Here is a 25,637-nt window from a genome sequence, read left to right as displayed (position 1 = left end):
ACTTCGTGCGGGCCAAGGTCTTTGACTTCCACGTCCTTTCCAGTTGAAATTAGCATTAAGATATTCTCTCACGGGTCTAGCAAAATGCGCAGGAGCGCCATCTTGCATAAAAATCATATCTTGGCGCAGATTTAAAGGCAAATTTTCTAAATAATCAATGAGTTTTGTTTCTAAAAAGTTTAAATATAATTCACCGTTTAGATTTGGAGGTAACTCGTAAAGTCCTAAAAAAAAATTATCTATAACACCACACCAAATATTAACTTTAAATTCGTGTTGAAAGTGTCCTTCAGTAATGAGGTTTGGATTTGCAATATCCCATGACCATGAATGTTTGTTTCTAAAATTAAAAATTTCCCGTCGGGTAAAAGTCGCTTCATCCGTAAACATAAAATAAATAGGGGATCTTGATTTTGTTGTTTCTGGATAGAGCGAGCGAAATCTAATCTCGCTGGAAGATCTGTCTCCAAAAGATGTTGTACTGGCGTAAAATGGTATGGATAAAGACGCTCACTATGAAAAATTCTTAAAACTGAGGACTTACTAATTCCAGTTCTTGCCGCCATACGCCTTACACTTATTTCTGGATCTTCAGCAACCTGGACTAACACTTCTTCTTCTTGATAGACATAACGTCTATTTGGATGCCCAACATCTCGCTTTGGCCTGAATGAACCCGTTTCCCCAAGTCTCTGGTAAACGTTTTTAAAGAGTTTAAAATCTGGCTGCCTCGTATTTGGATACAATTGCGCATAACGTCGACAAGCTCTTAGACCGCTGTAATTTGCTTGAGCATAAACACAAACCATATGTCGCATTTCCGAATTAGAAAAATATTGATGTCTAGGCATCTTAACCTAAAGTGATAAGTGAAGACTGCTGGAACTAACAGTAACGCAATAAGTAACAATTAATAACAGATCTATTAATAATTACCAAAATTAACGCAATAAAGGGTAATAAAGTATCTAATCGTGTGAGCTATAACGCGCCACAGCAACTAAAAAAAGTATCAGTGACAGTGACAGTGACTTTGTTTGCTTTCATTTTTTTATTAGACACAGACTACTTTTTTTTTTTTCAACTTAAAGTAGAAAAATATTAATTTTTTCTTGAGCGCATTGCAAGTTTTAAGTCCAAATATCTCGAGAACGGTAAATCCTAGCGATATTTTTAAAGTATACCTTTTTTAAGGAAAAACACTTGCAGAATATAAATTTATAATAAAACATTACATGATACAAAGTGTAAAAAAGTTATGGAGTTTAAAAAAGACTAAAATAAGGCTGGTGGCGCCCTCTATGAGATGATTTAAAAAAAATTAAAGTTTTATATTTGGCATATAAAGAAACCCCCACAGACCAAATTTCATTAAAAACAAAGAACAAATGCTTAAGATATGAGCAAAATCAAAAAAAAAGAACTTAATGTTTATCACTCTGTATCTTGGTTGCATTTTATTTTCGGACTAGGAAAATTTAACCTAACCTCATTATTTTTATGAGAGGAATCTGCTGTTAAAATATTTATCATTATTAATAGGACACCCTGTAAAAAGGTAAAACGTTGTTTGAAAACTCAGATCCCTGGTCTGTCCGTATAATATATGCATGACCTTACTCATACTAGAAAGAAACTCGCTCACTTGAATATATTTTTATTTTACACTAACAGAGTAAATTTTATCGGAAAGTTAAAAATTATCCCTTAAGCTTTTCAAGCAAACCTGGGCAACCGAAAAAAGCTTCAAAAACATGAAAAGTTGTCATAGGTGGGGTTGGCTAAAGGATAAAAATGCTCCGAAAAAACTCTGAAATAACATTGTCATCTTCGTAAAAATAATGAGCAAACTCGACGCAAACTAACGGTTAAAATGATAAAGGATCGGGTGGATGCTGAAAGGAGAGCACCGACTATTTTGTGGAACCTAGGCGCTCCTTTATGGATATTAATATAATTATGTATGTTTATTTTATGTATTTTTTATGTTTAAAGAACTAATAGCCATGTCTGAGGACTATATAATCCAGCTATATAAGAAGAAGTTATAAAACTGAAACTCGATTGGCAACAGGTTTTTAACCTTTACTCGTATATTCTTATAAAATTTCCTTTTGGTGGCCTAGAGCAGCCATTTTTTTTTTTCAAATCTGGCTAAGAATTTTAAATATTTTAAAACGGACTAAAAAAATGCCTAATTACTTCTTATTTCCTAGATTCATTGCGACATAGTAAATTTTTCATAAACAAAAAGTTAATCTAGTTTAACCATTTTTTACATAAAATTTTAAATAGTGTCGTATTTATGTGGCTTTGTTTGGGTTTTTAACGATTGATTAGAATGATGCATCATAAGAAAAATTGATAAAAGAAGAAATTTTTTTATTGTATATGCTTGACGAAAATTCTAGTATCAGGAAAATATCAGTAATTAATCTTAAACCGGTCGTAAGGGATAACCGTCGTAATAAATCACTAAAAACAGTAACAATAGGTTAGCGAAAAACACCAGGCTGTGACCATAAATCACAATATGCCTCACACAATAACTCTTGTGTACCATTTCTTTTAAAAAATATACAAAACTTACGGATATGTGGCACAGCTTTAAAATGAAAACATAGTAGGTAAAATCCAGGTATTTTTGTATTTTATTTTTCCTTAAAGTATGACCTAGTTTTATTTTCTATTATGCTAGAAACACAGAAAATGTAGTAGTTTTAAATCGGCTAAAACTTTGTTGGATAGAAGCTTTAAAGTTTATGTAAAAATACTTAAATAAAAATAAATGCTACAGTTAAAACAATATTTCGTCTCTAATTTAAATAGGGAGTAAATTTAAAATGGATTTATCCTTAATATCTCGGAAATGCGTTTGTGTATCGAATTTTAAAAAAAGGCCAAAGGAACAAAAATTCGTTTGTTAGGAGGGGAAACTTTTTTACATATATTACGATTTTATTTCTAACTTTTTCAGCGCCAACGCTTTCATCCCCTTTAAAAAGAAAACGTACGGGCAAATTGTTTTCAAATGAACACCCTCATAATTTAAAAAAATATATTTTTTTTCCTTTTTATTTACATGTAAAATGCCCACCTGCTGTTTAATTTATTACACCCACAGGGACCTGGAAATAAAATTAGTTTGATTATGATTTTTTTTTGTGATTTCTATAAATATTTAGTTTTTTTAATAATATTATTGTTAGATTGATAAGATTCTGTCTTGTGTTTAATAATAATATAGCTAAGTTAGCATAGATTGGGTTGTGTTCAGGATTAAGATTTTGTGTATAAAATTTGAAACATTTTTTTTTATCTAATACAAAATTGGATATAATTTTGGTTTTTCTCTGTGGAAATATTGCACCGGTTCATCCAAATTTAAAAAAGAAGTTTAAAAAAAAATTATGGGTCCTAGGACAAAATGAATCTGCTCCATGTAAGTTTTAGACTTACTAACAAACAAGTTTTCTAATCCACACTATATCCGTATTAGATCTCAATGAACGTCATCTAACTTAGCATAATCTTATATGGCACGATGCTTATCTTATAATATTTTGTGCGAAAGTTTCGGCGCACTGTAAATTGGGGCAAAGCCAGGGAGATCCCTAAGATTAATTAATAATAACAGAAAGGAAGGCGGGGCAGTTACGGGCGATCCCTACATCACATATCTCAGAGGAAAATTTAATGGATTTCTCTACGCTGGAGCTTGTTTTGTAATAACATGCTAATGGCGAAAATGTATGTTTTCAATAAATTCACTGAAACGCAGGGATAAATAATATACATCTCTGTAGGGACAATAATAGAATGTAAACAAAACGGTATTTCCTTCCCATATTTTGTGACATCAAAATGATGCTTTGACCATGTTTTGAGAATAAACTGTCGGGATAAATCACAGAAATAAACAGGAGGTTGCATGAAGATAATGCAGATTTATTATTTCCCAAGTATTACGAAAAAAAATAGTATTATAAATAAGACCAAACTTAAAATGTAACGGTATATCATCAGTGTTTGCAATCAGTCGGAACTAAGTCAGAGACTCTTCAATTTTTAAGTAATATAATTAATTAAAAATAATAAGGATTTATCAAAGAAAGACCAACTGAATTAAACTAAGCTGTATGTGTTCAGGTTCTTTCTTCTTCCTAAAGTGCCTATTTGTTCTAAATATTGGCGATCATCCTGGATATGATTACTTTGTTCACGGCTCCTTTAAATAGTTCGGTAATAATTTTTGACAACAATGATATTGTCCTTCTTCCCGATGGTCTTGTGCCATAAATTTTCGCTTGGAAAATGGACTCAAGCTTTCTTCTCTTGATGGTGTTCATTACTTTCAAGTACTTCTTCATTCTCTCTATCCCTGCCTTGTTGGTCACTCTGTCCAACCATGATATTCACAGCATCTTCGGATCTTGTATTGCCTCGGTTAATGTCATGACTCCTCGAAAAGTATCGAGAAAATGTAGCATCAGAGGAGTTTAGCCATTTGGTGGTAACCTATTTTACATCTGATCTCTTGTAAGTGATCCTAATTATCATTGAAGATGGTTTCCAGGTAAGTGAACTGTGTTACTCTGTCTGTCAGTGTGTTGTTGATCATTAAACCGTATTTTCTACTAGTTTCTCTACTGATGAGTGGAAAAATGAGTAGCGCCTCTACCATGATTTTGGTTTTACTAATGTTAATTTCTAAGCACTAGTTTCTGCTGACGTCTTTTATTTTGTTCATTACTTCTTGTAAGTTGTTCATATTATCAGTAAAAATCATAGTATCATCTACGTACCGAATGTTGTTCATTCGTTCTCCGTTCAGGAAAATTCGTATGTCGGTATTTTCAAGGGCCTCTTTAGAGCTTCGAGTAGAGGTTAAATATGAGTGGTAACTGGATACAGCCCTGTCTAACTCCTTAAAAAATGTTACATTGTTGGTTTAATTGACGCTGATTGATTCCAGTAAAGGTTTCGGATAATCTTTAAATTTTTATCATCCGTCATATTATCCATCAAGACCTCTACGATCTTTTACGTGTTTAACTCTATCGAACGCATTCTGTTGGTCTATAAAATAAACATGTACTTACTAGTACAACAACAATACAACAGCAAAATGCATCTCTTATACTTTTCATAAATCCAAATGTGAATGTTTCCTCGCAGATCCTATTGATTGTTCGATTAATGATTTTGAGAAACAGCTTTAGCATGGGTTTCTTTGATAACATTATAAATTTAGATATAAAACACTGTTTCGGTGATGTTGTTATTAAAAATGCTTGTTAAGAATGTGATAGACTCATCGTCAAGAAACCCAAGGAATTCCAAAGATACTTGATCGAGCCCTGGAGCCTTTCCTTCCATTAGAGTATTAATAACAGCGTTAACTTTCTCTCTCATGATATCAGATCTGGACAAGCCTGAATGAGGGATGGGTCTTCTCTCTCATCAAAAAACAACTGTTCTATATACTTCTAAGTTTCCTTAATATCTTCTCTATCCACGATTAGCTCTCGTGCATAATTTACGAGTTTTCCCAATCTTCTCCTTTTGTAATTTCTCACCCTGTGTATATTGAACTCATCGATCTCTGCTTTGCAATACTTCTATTTTTTTGGAATTTTTCATGCAATTTTTTTTGTTTAGCCTCTCAAATTTGTCTGTGTATGACCCCTTGAGAAGCTGTTTTTTTTTGTTTTTTTCGTTCTTACGTGAGTAACAGAATTTCTTTTGTCATGTATGATTTATGTTTCGCTCGATCATTCCTTAGGTACTATGTTTGACATTAGTTATTGTTTCAACAAGTATCATTATTTGTCCTGCATTTTTTGTTAATATCCTTCTTTACTTGGTTCCTACGTCGTTCTTAAGTTTCCTAGGTTATATTTTGGTAGAATCTAAAATGTGGTCCTATATTCTCCGACAAGTGGATTGTGGTTTGGCTGTATGTTTGCAATTGGGTATATTTTCACACTTGTAAAGCTATATCTTCGAAGACATAATCTATTTGGTTTCGCATGTTCCATTATCTCTGGGAGAAGTCCAGGTATATAGTCGTCTATCTTGTATCTCATAGAAGGTGTTCATTATTAAGTCATATGTTTAGTTGCGAATATGCCAAGGCCGTGAGGTCTAATGTTCTTTTTCCCTTCTCTTCTCTTGCCTATTTGGCATTGTCATTGGCATTGGACCACTTTTGTTTCTTATATACGTTTTTAACATATTCCAGGTAACCACAAAAAACTAGCAAAAGCCGAAGCATGTCTTAATAAAGATCTTAAATCTATAAATGATTGCTTAAGTGAACATAAATTAAATATAAATCCCGACAAAACAGAGGTACTTCTATTTTGCGCAGAAAAACGAAGAAAACTGCTAAAAGATTGAAACTGGGGGTACAAATTCGGGATTTTCTATAAATGTGAAAAACTTAGGGCTTGTCATTGATACTGACTTAAAATTCATGGATCATGTGAAGAGGTTACTTCAAAAAAGGTATGTGAAAATTAGTATATATTAGTATATATATATAGTATATAAAAGTTCTCTATGCCAACAGATTTATTTTAGACTTTAAGATTAGGAAAAACTGTCTGAATCTCTAAGTACTGAGTATTCCATTATGCAAGTTACTTAAATTTTCAGATGATATAAAATTCTTTCAATGCTTTGAGTTCAATTGTTGAAGCTGAGCAGTTCAAAAGTTGCGTTGATATATTTTGCAATTGGTGTAAAAATAATAAAATGTCGTTGAATGCTAAATCTAAACCAAAATCTCCAATTGAATAGCAGGATAAGGTAAATAATATTCCTCTCATAGAAAAAGATGGAATTCGAAATTTGAATATCTACTTAGACAGCAGAATACATTTTTCTAATCATATTCATAATAACTCATCAAAGTCCATGATAACTTTTGCCTTTATTCATCGATCCTCAGCAGATGTTTCTCTTAATACTTTTCGTATGCTTTTCTGTAGTCTTAAATATGGTGGTGTATGACCACCTTCATTTGAATCAGATGAAAATAAGTTTCTAAGAACTGTTGCTTATCGATGTGGAAATACTAGAAAAAAGGAATTAACTTTTTTTACACAGGGCAATAAATTCTGCAATTGATTACACAAAGTTGTTGGCTCCTTTTAAATTGAAAGTGCCTTTTAATAACAGCAATAGTGATCAAATAGGAGTAAAGGTTAATGGAATGGAACACATTAACAATATTCGATATGCAGACACCATACCTATTGCAAATACAATAGAAGATTTTCATAGCTTGTTTGATTAAGTAGTGATGAGCAGCAACTTACCTCAATTTTATAAAAAAGACCAAATTTATGACCATTGCAAGTTGCAGTTCAGCAACATGATGAACCAACAGTCAGTAAATACAAGAGAAATAAAGTCAGTAGGACAACGGTCAATCAAGCTAAAGAGTACATTGAGGAAATTAAATCAAGAATTGGATAACCCAAAACTATATTTAATAGAATGAGAAATATGTTATGTAGAGGTCTTAACTTATAGTTTAGAGTCGGAATACTGAGATGCAACGTTTTCTCGGTGTTGCGATAAGGGATGGACTCCTGGACGTTAAAGAAGAATATGGGTGATCGATTGGAAGCATTTCAGATCTGGTCATATAGAACGATCTTAACAATAAGTTGCGTTTGCATGGTAACAAATGAGGAGTTACTGAAGAGAATGAGAAAAGGATAGCAAATATTAAACACAATTAAGATAAAGAAGCTGCAATGTTTAGATCACGTGAATTGTTATAAATGGAAAGATACAGGGAAAATGAAGCAGAGGAAGAAGACACATTTCCTGGTTAAGTAATTTGAGAAAATGGTTTAATTGTGATTCCATTGAGTTGTTATTTAGAGCTGCAGCAACAACCTATGATGATAGCCAACCTTCTAAGAAAGTCATTAAATATTTTATGTTTTTTTTCATAGAACGAACTATGGTCTGAACGAGCTATCTAGCGCATCTAGGTTATAATTAAGAGAGTTTTGACTCGTTGTACTTGGTGTATTAATTATTATTTTATAATTTATAAAGAATACATATTTGAGTTGTTATTTTTTTGTCAAATGTAAACAAAAAAAGGTACATGTCTTAAATTCGAGGGTGACTATTGGGATCTCGAAAACCGTAAAAGCTAGATTGGAGGTAAAATTATTAAAATGTTCTTCAAAAACTAGAAAGAATTCGAATATTCCCGGAGATATCAACTTATCAGTAACATTCCGTGAACAACTTTTTTTTAATAAGAACTATTCGTCAAAAGCTGATTGCTTTGAATTACCAGTTTTTGAACAGATATTTTTAGTGTAAAAATAACCATCTCTCTCTTTCTCAGGGAGGTTTTATGGACAATATCTGAAATGGTATCGTTAAAAAAACTATTTCAATCTCTTGCAAATTAAAAAAATTATGATAGTTGCGAAAAGACGAAGCGTCGTATCTTGTGCTCTAAGACTTTAAATAACATGAAAAAAAAATTAAACGGATTTTTATTTGAATTTTTCTTTTTTTTCTTAAATTTCTGAACCGTATTTTAATAAGCGTTACAGTAGGCAAGTTTGCCTCGATTGAACCGAACTTTTTACTGTTTCTAATGGTAACTCTCGAATGTGGAATACCCACTCTAAAAAGCTTCAACAATCAGCTCTTATTTTTTATAGAATGCCTCATTTTCATGGGAAGCAAACATAAAACAAACTTGTTTATGCATAAATGGGACTAATTAAAAAAGGTCGGGACAATTTAAAAAAGCAATGTTACCCAAAAAAAACAGAAATTTAGAGGCAAATTGTTTTTAACCTTTTTCTATCTCTCGAATTAAACCCCCTCTCCTACTAACACCTTAACCGTTATATTCATTAAGGGTTTTACTAATGAGATCAGTCATTAAAATAACCAGCCATTTAAAGAGCACGTTTCGTGCAAACTCGAAATTAATTTGCGTATGTGGTGGCATGATTTACCGGAATCATTCGCAAAAGGACAATGTAGAACCGCCTTAAATTTTCGTGCTTGCAAATCCAGGTTTATTAACCCCGCCAGAAAATTTGCAGTTGCCTCGTTTAAGTTTAATCAGGACTTTAATTAATGTACTGCAAATTTAATTAAGACCAAACCTAAGATCAACACTCTTTTTTGCGATTGAGGTAAAACAATTTTAATTTGGTTAAGTGTAAATAAAAGATTTACCCTTCAGTAGGGTTCTACCACTGGGAAATGATGTAATATACATTTTTACTTACTGAGCACTTTCTATGGGTGAAATAAAGGTACGGCGTTAAAAAGGAAAAGGTACTCTTGTTAGAACCCGCTAAAGTTAACCGTTGCCGAGATATTTCTTATTTTAATGTCTTTAATGCCGCACTGGAATTAACAAAAATTCAGTCAGTAATTAGTGCCAAATATTTTTTTTAAAGTCTTGTATGTATGTATGTTTAGAAAAGTAGTAATAAACAAATAATTTTATTGTAAAGAATTTTCGATATCACCTATATGTTCGGAAGAAAATAGCATTGTTTGATTTGTTTTTAGTGAGAATTTGCTAGTGCGAAAATAAATAAGGTGTTCTAAGCTTTTTAGTAAAAATTAAATTTCTAATTTTTACTTTAAATGTTCGGAATTATTTGCATTAACAATATCCAAATAGATGGATTAGAAGAGAAAATGACGCTCCTGTAAACTGGCCACCACGCTCACCGGACTTGACTCCATTAGATTATTTTTTATGGGGGTCTTTAACGATGGTCTGCTCTAAAGCAATTGAAGGGTTTGAGGCAACAAAGTACATAAGCCACATTTTACTGAAAATCCAGATTTCTTTATCATTTAACTGGACTTTAAAGGTCACAAGCCATATTCAAAGTAATTTAATAAGAACCCAAATTATTTTCTTGTCTATGCTGAATATGTATATTGGATATTTTCATTTAACAACAATGCGTTCAGACAATTTGTCTAAAAGTCGTTTTAGTTCAAATGACTATAGCAAACAGAGATTACTATCTAACTGATAGTGACCTTAAATGGCTACCTGAATCTAAAATAACGATAACGAAACAAAATTGTGTCTTAAAAAATTGTGTTCAATAACCAATTTATATAAAAACAGTAAAATTTAACTTAGGAGAAGCTAACAGTTGCATAGATATTGGAGATAAACTTGTTGCCATCTGAAAAGATTCAAGTATTGGATTGGCCTTCCCGATCACCTGATTTGAACAATATAGAGAATTTTTGGCCGCACTTGGAAAACCAAATTAGAAAGTAGTTTTTTTTGTTTATATTTTAAAAATGTTTCCATAGATTTGTTGGCCACGGTAAGTATTTTTAAAGACTATTGATATTTAAAAATGTGTTTAATAATATTTTTAAACATGAGTGTTTCTTATTATAACTAAAGAATTTATAAAACTTCGTTTGTACTTTGTAAGAGTAACCGACTATCATTATTGACAACAGAAAGTGTAGTTTTATTTTGACATGAAAAACACATACCACCTTTAGAGTCGGTTTTCTCAAAAGTTACTGAATGTGGCTTATGTACCTTGTTGCCCCGAGCGCTTCAATTAATACAGAAGAAGAGTTATGGACAATAATTCAAAATCCAGCCAACATACTGAAGAACGATGACGAGTTGATGCAGTACTTTTAACTTTTTTACTTTTAACAGAGTACTTTTTACGCCGTGTTAATATGTATTCATGTAGACGGAGGTCATTTTGAACAATTGTTAAAAGTTTATAATATTTAAAATTACTTTAAATAAATTATCGTTTCCCACTAAATTAAAAAAAACTCTTCCTGCAAACTACGTTAAAGGTAACAACACAAAAAATTTCATTCCAATTTTGTATTATTCTGATGCACCATCAAAGACTAAGAGTTCTAACAAGAGTACCTTTTTTACTTGAAAGCGTTAGGGAAATTGTTTCTTGTACAAAAAAAAACACACCTGCAAAAAAATTATGACCATTTTACATCAACAGTGCAGTATGGAGCGCCCTCTATCGGCCATAGTAAAAAGATACCCATTTTCGAGTTTCTCCTACCAAAAAACCCCTAGGTACCAATTTTCAAAATGATATGTCGCAAAATGTTAAAAAAATTAAATAAAATCTTTTATATAATAGTCTACTTATTCTGAGAGTAATGAAATATCATAACATATTCTGATCATATCTGCTAAGTCTAATTTCAGTAACTAAGTTGAAGCGCCTAGTGCCATCTCTTGGTCAAAGAATTTACCAAATGTCCATGGCCTCCCTGTTCTTTTGACAAGACTAAAAGCACATGTATGAGACTCGTATGGTGAAAATCGGAATCGTATGTCGGCCATCTTGCTTGGCAAAATTGACAGGGAACTGACAGAAATGACGTTGTTGACATTGAGAACATCATTTGTCACATCATTTAAGTTTGTTTTTAAATGGATGCTGAAAGCGTCGGTTGGGATTGTTGGGAATGCTATTTTAAATTAATAACTTTGTTTTCCTACAGGTTTCTCGTAAGAAAATGAGGTTGTATTTATTACTATTACCTTTTTTTATTGTCAGTCGGCTTCAATGAAGAAGTTTCCTCTTTTAAATATTTAATTTTTAACATGAATATTATAAATATATATTACAAAGTGTCTGGCCTCTCATTTTATTTTCCACAATTAAAAAATTAATTAAAATTTTCCTGTAAATAAACTCGTTTTTTTTAACACTTTCCTTTTATTTTATGTAGTCATCTGTCTTTCAATTAAGTTATTTCTTAATATTATAGTTCAACAAAATTAAATTGTGTATTAAAGAAAAACATTGTTTTATTTCCATTTTGTAATAATTGATATTATGTAGTATGTGCACTATTGTTAATTAATTATTGCAGTAAATTAACACATTTAGATATGTAAAGCTGAAGAGTTTTATTTTTAGTCTGATCAATATCTGGGTGTTTCGATTAAATAATAAAATTAGGACATTTCTTATTAAATAAAATTTGAATTTCCCGCCTTAATTTGGCCACGCCGTTCTACCATTTTGATTGGTCCAAATAGACACATCAAACTGTCAAGTTAGTTACAACAGTTTCCGTTGCCAAGCGAGAGGGTTGGGATTGTTTTAAGAATGCTATTTTAAATTAATAACTTTGTTTTCCTACAGGTTTCTAGTAAGAAAATGAGGTTGTATTTATTACTATTACCTTTTTTTATTGACAGTCGGCTTCAATGAAGAAGTTTCCTCTTTTAAATATTTAATTTTTTAACTTGAATATTATAAATTCACATTACAAAATGCCTGGCCTCATTTTATTTTCCACAATTAAAAAACTGATTAAAATTTTCCTGTAAATAAACTTGTTTTTTTTTTTAAGACTTTCCTTTTATTTTATGTAGTCATCTGTCTTTCAATTAAGTTATTTCTTAATATTATAGTTCAACAAAATTAAATTGTGTATTAAAGAAAAACATTGTTTTATTTCCATTTTGTAATAATTGATATTATGTAGTATGTGCACTATTGTTAATTAATTATTGCAGTAAATTAGCACATTTAGATATGTAAAGCTGAAGAGTTTTATTTTTAGTCTGATCAATATCTGGGTGTTTCGATTAAATAATAAAATTAGGACATTTCTTATTAAATGAAATTCGAATTTCCCGCCTTAATTTGGCCACGCCGTTCTACCATTTTGATTGGTCCAAATAGACACATCAAACTGTCAAGTTAGTTACAACAGTTTCCGTTGCCAAACGAGAGGGTTGGGATTGTTTTAAGAATGCTATTTTAAATTAATAACTTTGTTTTCCTACAGGTTTCTAGTAAGAAAATGTGATTGTATTTATAACTATTACCTTTTTTTATTGACAGTCGGCTTCAATGAAGAAGTTTCCTCTTTTAAATATTTAATTTTTAACATGAATATTATAAATATATATTACAAAGTGTCTGGCCTCTCATTTTATTTTCCACAATTAAAAAACTGATTAAAATTTTCCTGTAAATAAACTTGTTTTTTTTTAAGACTTTCCTTTTATTTTATGTAGTCATCTGTCTTTCAATTAAGTTATTTCTTAATATTATAGTTCAACAAAATTAAATAGTGTATTAAAGGAAAACATTATTTTATTTCCATTTTGTAATAATTGATATTATGTAGTATGTGCACTATTGTTAATTAATTATTGCAGTAAATTAACACATTTAGATATGTAAAGCTAAAGAGTTTTATTTTTAGTCTGATCAATATCTGGGTATTTCGGTTAAATAATAAAATTAAAACATTTCTTATTAAATGAAATTTGAATTTCCCGCCTTAATTTGGCCACGCCGTTCTACCATTTTGATTGGTCCAAATAGACACATCAAACTGTCAAGTTAGTTACAACAGTTTCCGTTGCCAAACGAGAGGGTTGGGATTGTTTTAAGAATGCTATTTTAAATTAATAACTTTGTTTTCCTACAGGTTTCTAGTAAGAAAATGTGATTGTATTTATAACTATTACCTTTTTTTATTGACAGTCGGCTTCAATGAAGAAGTTTCCTCTTTTAAATATTTAATTTTTAACATGAATATTATAAATATATATTACAAAGTGTCTGGCCTCTCATTTTATTTTCCACAATTAAAAAACTGATTAAAATTTTCCTGTAAATAAACTTGTTTTTTTTTAAGACTTTCCTTTTATTTTATGTAGTCATCTGTCTTTCAATTAAGTTATTTCTTAATATTATAGTTCAACAAAATTAAATAGTGTATTAAAGGAAAACATTATTTTATTTCCATTTTGTAATAATTGATATTATGTAGTATGTGCACTATTGTTAATTAATTATTGCAGTAAATTAACACATTTAGATATGTAAAGCTAAAGAGTTTTATTTTTAGTCTGATCAATATCTGGGTATTTCGGTTAAATAATAAAATTAAAACATTTCTTATTAAATGAAATTTGAATTTCCCGCCTTAATTTGGCCACGCCGTTCTACCATTTTGATTGGTCCAAATAGACACATCAAACTGTCAAGTTAGTTACAACAGTTTCCGTTGCCAAGCGAGAGGACGCTAGCTGATTTGTCAGCAGAATTTCTATCAGTTTGTACGCAACCACCACATATTTTTGTGTTTTGTGAATAAAAGTGGCTCTAACCTTCGCATTTACATTTTTGTGATTTATTGAAAAGTTGTTAAAATTAAATTAATCACTCAGTAGTTACTGTTAAAAGTTTTACAATTGAATAACAAAACACGATGATACTCCCAAAGTATAAACTGACCCAGGACGACGAGTTCGTTACCATCAATATACAAGCACCCTACTGCAGTTTAGGAGAATTGGACGTTGATATTGACGGCAATACATTTCTCTTTGTCTGTAAGCCTTATTACCTAAGATTAACATTACCTGGCCAAATTTTGGATGATGACAGGATGCGCACAACCCTTGACACAGATTCCGGTGAGTTTTCTCATAGATGTCCTAAGAAGAACAAGGGTGAATATTTCAAGGACCTTGATCTGATTACAAACGTTGTTACACCAAGCGTTGAAGCTTCTTACAATGATGGATCTATGCCTATCGAAATTCTCTCAGAAAGTCAAGAGTGGAACTCTACATCAATTATGGAAGTCGCTTCAGAGCAACTTGATGATGTAGACTTGTTAGAATTTGTTTTTATTGACAATGATGGATCTATGCCTATAGAAATTCTCTTAGAATGTCAAGAGTCTATGGAAGTCCCTTCAGAGGAACCTACTAATGAAGACGTGTTAGAATATGGTTTTGGGTTTGGCTTGAGAGTTCATAAAAATGTTGTCCAAATAAGTTCGGAATTTGATGAAGTATTTGCCATTGATCCTTGCAAAGTCGGGTTAGCGGAGAGAAGGAACCTTAGGCTGCAGCATGAGCAAGAGAAGTTTAATGATGAACATTATCTTGCGGATTTCATAGAAAATGAAGAGATTTGTGAGCTTATTGCACAAAAGTTTCCACTTGTAGATGATGAGCCTTTCTACTACACTGATAACGAATTTGACTTTCTGAAAGATCTGCCTAATATACAATATAATTTATCCTTGAACCAAATTAACTATTGTTTTAATGGCCTTGCAGATATTTTGTTTGCTTATTGCTATGATCAGCGTATCACAAATTATGAAGGCAATGTTGAGTCAGGATGGACTATTACCAAACTAGCAGCAACCTTAAATTGGCTTGATGCTTATCAAACACCTAAAGAAGCTTTTACCGCAGCATTCAGAAGAAGTGTCATTTATCCTCTGTACAGGAACTTTGACTTATCCCAGAAAGTGTTTGATGATGTTAAACAGCTTTTAAAAATTAATAAAAAATATATTATCAAAGTACTGATTCACATGTATCATATTCTTTGTGATGACTGTGGAAGGCACATTCTGAACAAGCTGTTTGTCAAGGATTACATTATTTACATGATGAAATGGGATTCAAGTTTATGGAAATTATTTGTATCCCAAGTTCTTGATGTGAAGATAACTAAGGACGACCTAGGATTAAATTTGACAGAGATTGAAACCAGTTTTGTTAAAGACAATCAGTTAGCAGGGATGATTATAAGGGAGAATGTATCGGACAGTGACGATGACTCAGATTGCTCATCAGAAGACAGCTCAGATGATGCATCCAGTTCAGAGTACACCAGTGATTCTGACTCGGACACCGAAGATTCTTTAGTGATTCAGGTACAGCAAACAGCGTTGTAAAAAGCTAGTTAGTATATTATTAGTTTTTTTCGAGTTTTCACCAGAAGTGTTCTTGAGTTTATTTCAGTTTGCGTTATTCTTATTTTAAATTTTTAAGTATAAATTATAGGTTTAAGTTTTATTTAATTTTTTTTTTACTTTAAACTTTTAAGTATAAAGTATAAGTTTTAAATGTAAGGTAATACCTGATAACTTGATATTTACAACCTTGTCCAGGGCAGTTACATGCAATAATTTAATTTAAGTTGCATTAATGTTAAAGCAAAGAAGTGCATTTTTGCGAACTGCTGTCAAATATGCAAGATAATAAACTTATTACAGTATGGGGGTGTTTCTTTGAGTTTTAGGGTAGTTTTTGGCCCTAAAAATATATGGTAATTGTTTTTTATATGGTCAGGAGCTATTTGTCAAATTTTTATTCGAAATAACTGACTTGGGAAGAAATAAGATGTTCAAAAACACAGAACTCATGGAAACCAGAACATCATTACCTTATAAATAGGCTTCTAGCATTAGTTGAATTATTTTTTTATGAAGTTAATAGGATTCTGTACTAAAATTGAATTTAACAAGGAGTATATTTTTCTATAAAAAAACTTTCACAATTTATAATTTGAAATATGAATTTCAGTTTAAGAACACCCCTGGCAAACATTTTAAACTTCGAAATTTAATTAAAAACTCTTTAAGAAATTATGGAGGAAAAACCCTCTTCTATATATTTTCCCTATTTAAGATCCAGGTATTTTTTATAGGCTCCCCTTAAGTACGGGAAGTCCACCGTTTAACCGTATTTATATATCCAATGATTTTATATTTTAAAATCCCTAACCACGCACTTACCTTTTATAAATGATTTCTCTCATTCAACAAGGATTATTTATGCTTCAATACTTACAATTTTGCCTCATAAAATTATTGCAAATTACTGTTAGTTGACCAGCACGATAAGCGTATATTTTAGGGTGGTAGATCGTGCAATAATAAAGTAAATTACCAAAGTCTTAATACGTATATCATAGTCCATATACAAGCCTAATCAAAATAACTAACTCCCTTTAACTAAATAACACAATATGCTCGTGTTAAATTTGTTTAATCAGCTGGATTCAAATCATCATAAAAGTAAATCATGTTAAATAAAAGTGAAACGTAAAACATAAAAACACACATACAAATTAAGCATTTTAACATTTTATGGCGGTCTGTTACCTGAATTCGTTATACCCTTATAGTTATTTATCACAGTTCTAAATATTGATTAAAGCACGTAAACTCCTGATTAAAAAGCGAGGAACTGGGGTTTGCGTGAAATATTGGCAACTAATCAATTTTATAGGCTCTTTACACTTCGAGAGGTTTTCCTGTTTAATAAACAGGCCGAACAAAAAATGTCCAACGCACACAAATTTAATGAAAGAATGTAAAGTGTTTGTCAACGGTAATCAATTAATTTGCAGTTTCCTGACATACACTTCAGTTTGTTTCATGTAACTAGTTTTATTAAATTTACGACTAAAACTAACGTCATTTGAATAGTAAATCAGTATTTTATGAGTTCTATGGTTGCTACAAATAGAATTATTTATTTTTGCCGGTTGTGATGGTGGTAGAACCCATATAATCAGTACAAGAAATAAATAAAAGTAATTTAACTTAAAGGCAGTAAATTACTAAGGGAAGAAATACAACATACATGCAAAAAAATAGGCTTTTTGAAAAAAGAAATTGAAGAAAGAAAAGTGACTGTCTTACATAAGCTTGAATCGGTAAACTATTCAATATCTCAAAAATTAGTCATCAAGTATTCATGAAATTAGTGATACTCATGTACAATGTATGAAGTACAATGCCTCCTTTAATATTCAATATTTCAAATGACTTTGAGGGTGCTCAGACATTTAATCTGTGAAGTTTGTTTGAAGCTCAGAACGTTGATATTGTAAATTGCTACCCTAGCAAAGAAATAATTGACCGAAGTGAATATCTTAAACAGACTAGTGTTGTTAAAATATTTATGTCTTAGAAATTATGCATTGAATATTCATAAAATGAATTGGAGGATGCTCAGAAATTAATTATCTGCAAAGTTTAGTTGAAGCTTAGAATCCTGTTCCTGCAAATATCTAAGCAAGCAAAGAAATAAACATATTGAGTGATCGAATATTCATAAAATGAATATGAGAATGCTCAGAAACTAATTTTCTGCAGAATTTATTTGAGGCCCATAATGTTGTTACTGCAAATCATTGAGCTAGCAAAGATGTAAATAAGCTTGGTGACTGTCTTCAATATCCTAACTTCATTAAAATATGTAATACTTTGGAAATAATTTCATTGAATATTCATAAAATTAATTTGAAGATGCTCAAAAACTAAATACGTTGTTACTGCAAATCACTGAGTTATCAAAGATATAATAGTGATTGCCTTAAGTCGCCTTGCCTCTTTAAAATATTAAATATCTTAGAAACCATTCATCGAATATTTATTAAATGAGTTTAAGGATGCGCCAAAATTAGCAGAGCCTATGTTTAGTAGATTCGTGTAGGTAAAATATTCAAGATCTCAAAAAATATTCAGCGAATATTTATAAAATGAGTTGAAGGATAGTCAGAAATTAATTATCTGAAAGTTTAGCTGAAGCTCAGAATCATATTTCTGCAAATTGCTAAGCAAGGAAAGAAATAAATGAAACGAGTAACTGTCGTCAATAGACTTGTTTCTTTAATATATACCTCAGATACAATTTATCAATTATTCATAAAAGGACTTGATGATGCTCAGAAATTCATTAGGAAGACATACAAATTAGCCGAAAGCGTTGACTATGTTCATAAAATTGACTATTCATAAAATGAACCAAGGATGCTCAGAAACATATATTTACAGCTCAGAATGTTGTTACTGCAAATTTCTAAGCAAGCAAAGAAATAAATATACTGAGTGACTGCCTTCAATAGACTTGCTTATGAATTCGTCACAACAATACAGATTTTACTTCAATAGACTTGCCTCCTTTTAAAATATTCAATATCTTAGACACTATTTATCGAACATACATCATAATTTTCTTCACCTTCTTCCTGCATTACTACAAACCGTGGTTATAAGTAGTACCATTATTACTGGGAGGGAATCTTTCCTGTTCTTTCTTGGGACTATTGGTTATCTAACGATTTTCCACACTGTACTCATTGGTATTTTTGTTAAACGTGCTGCTTTTTTTACTGCAATATATTTTGAAAAACCACGTTCTAGAAGGATAGTATAAATATCAAAAATTACTTTTTTTGGGCCAACCAAACTTTTAATGTGTCTCATTTAAGCTCAATGACATATTTTCTCATAAAGTTCTGTTTTGAAGGTTTTCCATGAAGTTAAAATAGTCTTTAATATGTCTAAATTTCCTGAAATAATCTTTATTTTCTTCCAAGTAATTTGTGTCATTCTTGAAACTCTTTCAGGTAGTCGAGCTAAGTTTTAATGTGTTTTAAACTCCCGGAATAATTTTTAATTTTTCTTCTCTAGTTAGGTTTAGTTTTGAAGGTTCTCCAGGAAATTAAGTTCATCTTTTATCTTTTTTAAGCTCCTGGAAAAATTTTATTTTATGCCAATTAATTAGTGTCACTCTTGAAACTATTCCAGGCAGTCGAGCTAATTTTTATTGAGTTATAAACTCCTGGAATAATTTTCTTTCCTATAGTTAGTATCACTCTTAAAGATATTCCAGGCATTTGAGCTAATTTTTAATGTGTTTCAAACTTCTGGAATATTTTTTAATTTTTCTTCTTTAGTTAGCTTAGTTTTGAAGATTTCCTAGAAAGTTAAGGTAATCTTTCTTGTGTTTTAAGCTCCTAGAATAATTTTTGTTTTCTTCTAAGTAATTAGTGTCACTCTTGAAACTATTCGAGGCGTTAAGTTAATTTTTAATGTGTTTCAATGCAATCATGCCTTAACTATTATTTTATCTCGAAAAAACGGAAACATTTTTAATTTGCAACAAGTAACTTCTTACGAACTACACGAACACAAACATCTAACTGTATTCTAAAAGCAATCATCAGCATATAAAAGTTTAGTTATAGTTACCTTTTTGTACCTACTTATACCGACTTTAGAATTTTTGAAACTTACCAAGAAAATAAACAATATTTAGTATAAGTTGAAACAAAAATAATTGCAGGTATTCTTGACCTCTACATAATATTCTAGGAAAATTACTCTGAAAATTATATAGTAAAAAAACAAAAAAACAATATTAAACGTAAACAAAGAATATAATATCTTACATTCTTTATAATTTAAAGATAAAATAAAACTTATAGGTTTAATTTATAAGTGCCTAAAAATATTTAAATGGTGTTATTAAAGTTTTCTAGGTCCGTGGCCAAATTTCCCGGCCGGATGGCTATACTTTAGACAAAACAAAACAATAAAAATTAACAACAGAAAATTTTTTATATTTTTCCTTAAAGGTTTTATTTCTATGGCGAATTTTCTTTGCTACGACAAACAAAATAATCCGTTGATTTTATGCCAAAAAATAAGGACGCAAAGAAATGGTCCGAGAACCGTGGGACTTCATGAACTAAACAAACAATAATATTTCATGTTCCTAAGTAGTCTATCGCATGCTACAAGGATGGTTCACCACTGTAAACGGAAAAATATTACCCTCGCCTGTATATGATTTATTGCAATTTGCTTTGTAAAGATGGTCATATCAGATAAACTTATGGGAGCTCAAAGAATATGATTTATTTTTGAAGTTTTATAAACTTGTTACACACTCATTAAGATTAGTTTTTAACAAAAATATCTCCGTTATATATATGCTAATGTACATAGAAGTAATTTGCTTTATTGTATACATAGACGCGCCGCTGCTCGACGGTTGCGTCATTTACATAATAAGAGTTAAGTATTATAGCGTGAGCAATATTCTACTTTATATGAAAAATATTTATGTGTTTTATTAAATAATTTACACGTATATTGTAGAGGTAGATTGTTTTTAATGTTTTGTACAAGTATCTATGGCAGAAACAAAAAAAATGGGCAAGGAATTGGAGTTCTGTGATTACTACTCCACAATTTTACAGCTTTTAATACATATTAAAAAAAAATTAATATATGGCGATTTTTTGTGATAGTGACTTTTAAATTAAAGGAAACAGATTTTAAATTTTTCGATTTTTCCCTATTAAATAGAGAATTTTATTTCGATGTCTCAAAAAATACATTATTGAGTTGGATGGATACTATACCCCAATTTTTCTTAATAGCTTTAATTTATACATTTATATAATTATTAATAATTATTCAATTTCTTAAGCAACTGTACAATGCCCTAATTCAGCCACTCTAAGAACTCATATTAGACCACAACAAATTATGCAAAAGTGGATATTAAGAATAATTTTAGGTAAAGATCGCTATTATGCTTCTGATTCTCTTTTTAAATAAAGTAAAGTTTTGGATTTAAGGCAAATATATTTTTAAAACCTAATAATGAGGCACTTTCAAAAACATGATACATTAAATACCAGAATGCATACACATGCAACACGGATTAAAAAGTTGACTGGCTGCTTACCAAAAGCTAAAACTACATTAGGACAACGTTGTTATATGTACATAAGCCCAAAAGTTCATGCTTCACTTCCCCCAGATTTCCTAACAATAAATTCAATTTATTTATTAAAGGCAAAATTTGAAAATAAAATTTTGGACATTCTCGAAATTTTATATATACAGGGTGTCCCGAAATTACATCGCAATATTTTACCAGCTGTATCTTTGTCTAAAAATAAGACAAAAACTTCATATACAGAAATCTTGAAAAGTGAATCGTTTTCATGTTACAGGGTGTTTTATAATTTCTATTCAAGATGGTTTTCTGTTAATATTTTCGAAACGCCTGGTCGTTATTTTTCGAAAATTTTATCGTATACTACTGTTATTGTTACTAACTGATTTTATAAAATTTTATGCTAAAATGTATACAGGGCCGATTAAAATTGGTGGTCAACAAGGTTGAAAATGTCAAAACTTTTTTTCTAGCTACTTTCTAATAATTGTGGTAATAAATTCGAAAAGAGTCAATATTTTTAATTAAAAAAGGTGCACTTGTCTTAAAAAGGTGGCAAATCATCAGGTATAAACATGACATACGACTATTACAAATACTTAGTTTTAATCAAAAATTGTTTTCTTTGTTTAAAATTTTATTTCAAAATTGTAAATAATTGAGAAAAATTAAAACAATGAACTTATTTTCTAAGAAAAAAAACTGAAAATACCAAACAAAATAAATAAACAAATTATAGCAAATGTTCGAAGTGGTTGCAATTTTGTTGGAGACATAATCTTGCCCTGCGCCTTATTGCGCGAGTAGCCCTTAAAATAGAAAATCGATTTTCCCTTATCTCATTAACCGCCCAATTAATCCTCTGAATTAATTCTTCACGGATATTAATTTCTACAACATATACCAATTCATTTAAATGACCCCATAAATAGTAATCTACTGAAGTTAGATCTGGAGATCGAAGAGGCCAATTTATAGGAACACCTCGACCTTGAACTCTCTGGTAATGATAAGGATGAAGGCTAACAAGTATTTTTAACATTCTTTCTTTCTAAAAAAAATATTTTTAATTTTTATTATTACCTATGTCGGCAGTATTTTTTTTAAATAATTACTATTGAGCGGGGGATATGTGTGGCTCGTGACACTGTTCTGATGCTTGTTCCAGGACTTTCTTCGAAATAATTCACACAAATAACTATTTTACTTTACCAAGGTAAATGTAAAATAATTAAAATGCCAATCGAAACGTCAAACAAAATAAACAAACTGTCAAAACTACTATTTTTTATTTTATACATAGTTACCTTTTCAATACCAAGTCATGATTTACTTAAAACTTAAAAATAATTTTTTTTGAAACCAGAAGCTTCTAACGTAATAAAACCTTTTTTATGTAAAAATGTTGTTTTTTTTTTAATTTTACTATCCAAATAATTAAAAAGTAACCAGAAAAAAAGTTATGACATTTTTATCTTTGCTGACCACTAATTTTAAATGACCCTGTATACATTTTAGCATAAAATGTTATAAAATTAGTTAGTAACATTTTATTATTTGATTGATTGATTGACTGATTGATATATGATAGAAATTTCGAAAAATAGCGACGAGGCGCTTCGAAAATATTACCAAAAAACCATCTTCAATAGGAGTTATAAACCACATTGTAACATGAAAACAATTAACTGATTCCTGTATATAAAGTTTTTGTCTTATTTCTAGACAAAGATGCGGCTGGTAAAATATTGCGATGTAATTTCGGGACACCCTCTATAAAAAAATTGATTATTTAATATTTCTATCAGGGAATGAGAACCCCGGATATTACTCCAAAAACCTAAATATGACACTTAAACCCCGTATTCTGACTTAACGTAATATTCTTATAAAACCCAATTTAGACTATATACATGTAAAACTTCTAAATAAAGCTTTAAATTAAATTAAAGAGAAAGAAGAATAAAACGCAAGTAATCAATCGGTCAGTTTTTGTCGCGCTATATTTTTATAATTGTAACTAGTTTCAATATTTTTAAATGTAATATAATTAGTTTTTATAAATACATGTATATCTATCTATCGATTGCAAATCTTTTAGCTGTAAATACTTTCATTTTTTTTATTATCTCCTTTATTGTTTTTGTTATTTCTCGTTGTTTTGTTTTATTGATTTTTTATTTTTTAGATTATGCTAAATCTTCCACGAACAAGGGTAACCTTTTGTGGGCTTTTGTTTATTCATTACCTACTTATTTTATTTAACTTTTGTTTTTATGCTTAAATAAACTCATTATTATTAAATAATATGTTTTTTTTTAAATGAAAAGAATAAGACACGTAGAATTCCATAACGAATCCATTGATGTAAAAAACTCAATTTTGACAAAAATGTCAGTTAACCACTTTTATGCTTTGGATGGTAGAACAGTCAATAGAAAAAAAAATCTCCTTTTAAATAAAGTTTTTTTTAAAAAATTTTAAATCACTGTCAGTTAAAATAAATCAATATACTGGTATTGTTTACTAAGTGTCTAAATCACAATTGAGATAAATACTTGGTAATTTTAGGCGGATGAAAAGAATTAAAAAAATGACATTCTAATCACTGCAGAGATAACTATCCATCACCATAACACCCTGTATATTTAAGTAAAAAGAATACATAATACGTATAGACTAACTTGTAAAATTTAATAAAAATAAAGCATAATTTTTTATTGATTTCTTAAAATGATTATGTCAATTTTAACAGTTTTTATTGATTCCTTCCAGAAATCCTAGACCGATAAAGGTTATCTGAATCAATAATTTAGAATCGATAATCCCTTATATTTACTATAAGCTTTATTTAATGATCATAATACAAATCTTTATTGATACCGATGACTTATCATAACCATTTTAATACAAATTTTCTGAACGTTAAAGCGATAAGAATAAGCCTATAACCCTTAAACCAATTTTACGTGCTAAAAAGAAGTCATAATCAGATTTTAAAAAAATCGTTAATTTAAGACGAATTAATTTGATAAATGAGCAGTTTACAAGCCATCAGAGTTGAATCTCTTAAAATATATTAATCATCCACTCTTGGAGAACAGTTATCAAGTTGATAGATTTATACAGACCTTTGCAAGGCGTCTGATTGCTCACAGCCTGCTGATCTATACGAACTCAAGAACCTTAAAATCGGTATCCTGTTAATTTGAGAGTTATTTGACAATATTATTATTATTAATTTAGTATGATTTAAATAACGTTTTAAAAATGAAAAAAATTAAGAGATTTTTTTTTTAACTTACAAACAACAAAAATAATGTTACTTCATTTTCATGTTTATCTATGATAAGATGTTCATAAATACCCTAAAGTGCGATAAAAGATAAAACAATTTCATGCTACTAGACACGTTTTAATCAATTTCGTTATGAGCAAAACAAAGCCCTAAAGCTTAAAAATTAAAATTTTTAGTTTCATCTGGAAGTTTTAAAATCTCGTAAAAGTTGCCGAGCTCACTTTAAAACTACATTGAAGTCCGACAAACTTTCTTACCAGTCGTAAGGAAAATACCGCCGAACTTAAGTGGGTGCATTTTTTTTTAGAAACGCTTTCTTGATGCCTTAATCTCATTACTCGCCTATCAGGTAAAAAAGAAGCCTTTTCGAAATTTTAAAGTTCGGCAGTATTAAAATTAAAAAGTCAAGTCAACCTTAAATAAGAGAACGTTTGGGAAACAAATTAAAGAATAAAAACAAGTCGTGCAAAGAAAAAGTGTAGGAAAGTATTTAAAAAACAATATTAGCAGGAACAAAGAAAGTTCGAAGTTAAAAAGCACCTAATGTAAATTTAATAATGCACCAGTTGTTGCTTCTAAGTATACGGGCTGAATTAATGCCTTTAGTCATCTCCGGAGAAATTGAATAATGTTCATTTTAAGCAAATGCTTATCCATACAGGTTCAAAGTCTGCTTTCGTACATAATATATACGTATATAAATTTACATTTTTCGATTGTAATAAAATTTCAAAAATATTTAGGTTAGAATAACAATAACTTTGATGACTATGGTGAGATTAAGAATTGCTATGAAAATAATACATGAACGCAGTGTAAACTATCGCAGCAGTAAAAATTACTTTCCTAACACCTAACTGATTTAGGTAACATGTTTGATCTAAAATTGAAAGGAAAGAATGTAAATATTTGGCAAATAAATACCCAAAAGATGAATGTTGAATACAGTGCGGTGGATGAATTTAAAATTTAGGA

At 30.1% G+C, this 25,637-nt stretch overlaps 2 protein-coding genes across 7 annotated transcripts in view; one reads left to right on the top strand and one right to left on the bottom strand.

The window, feature by feature from the left end:
* LOC126748276 (protein qui-1) overlaps positions 1 to 25,637 on the bottom strand; it is a 174,913-nt gene that overhangs the window by 140,258 nt on the left and 9,018 nt on the right. The window lies entirely within an intron of this gene.
* LOC126748277 (protein SHQ1 homolog) lies at positions 14,127 to 16,094 on the top strand. The gene has a single exon (XM_050457394.1). It carries the CDS (start codon positions 14,281 to 14,283, stop codon positions 15,769 to 15,771), a length of 1,491 nt encoding a protein of 496 aa, XP_050313351.1. The 5' UTR covers positions 14,127 to 14,280; the 3' UTR covers positions 15,772 to 16,094.

The sequence above is a fragment of the Anthonomus grandis genome, chromosome 22, assembly GCF_022605725.1.
Source record: "Anthonomus grandis grandis chromosome 22, icAntGran1.3, whole genome shotgun sequence".
NCBI lineage: Eukaryota > Metazoa > Arthropoda > Insecta > Coleoptera > Curculionidae > Anthonomus > Anthonomus grandis.
Note: the sequence above shows the minus strand (reverse complement) of the source record. Positions and strands in the feature narration are given on the sequence as shown.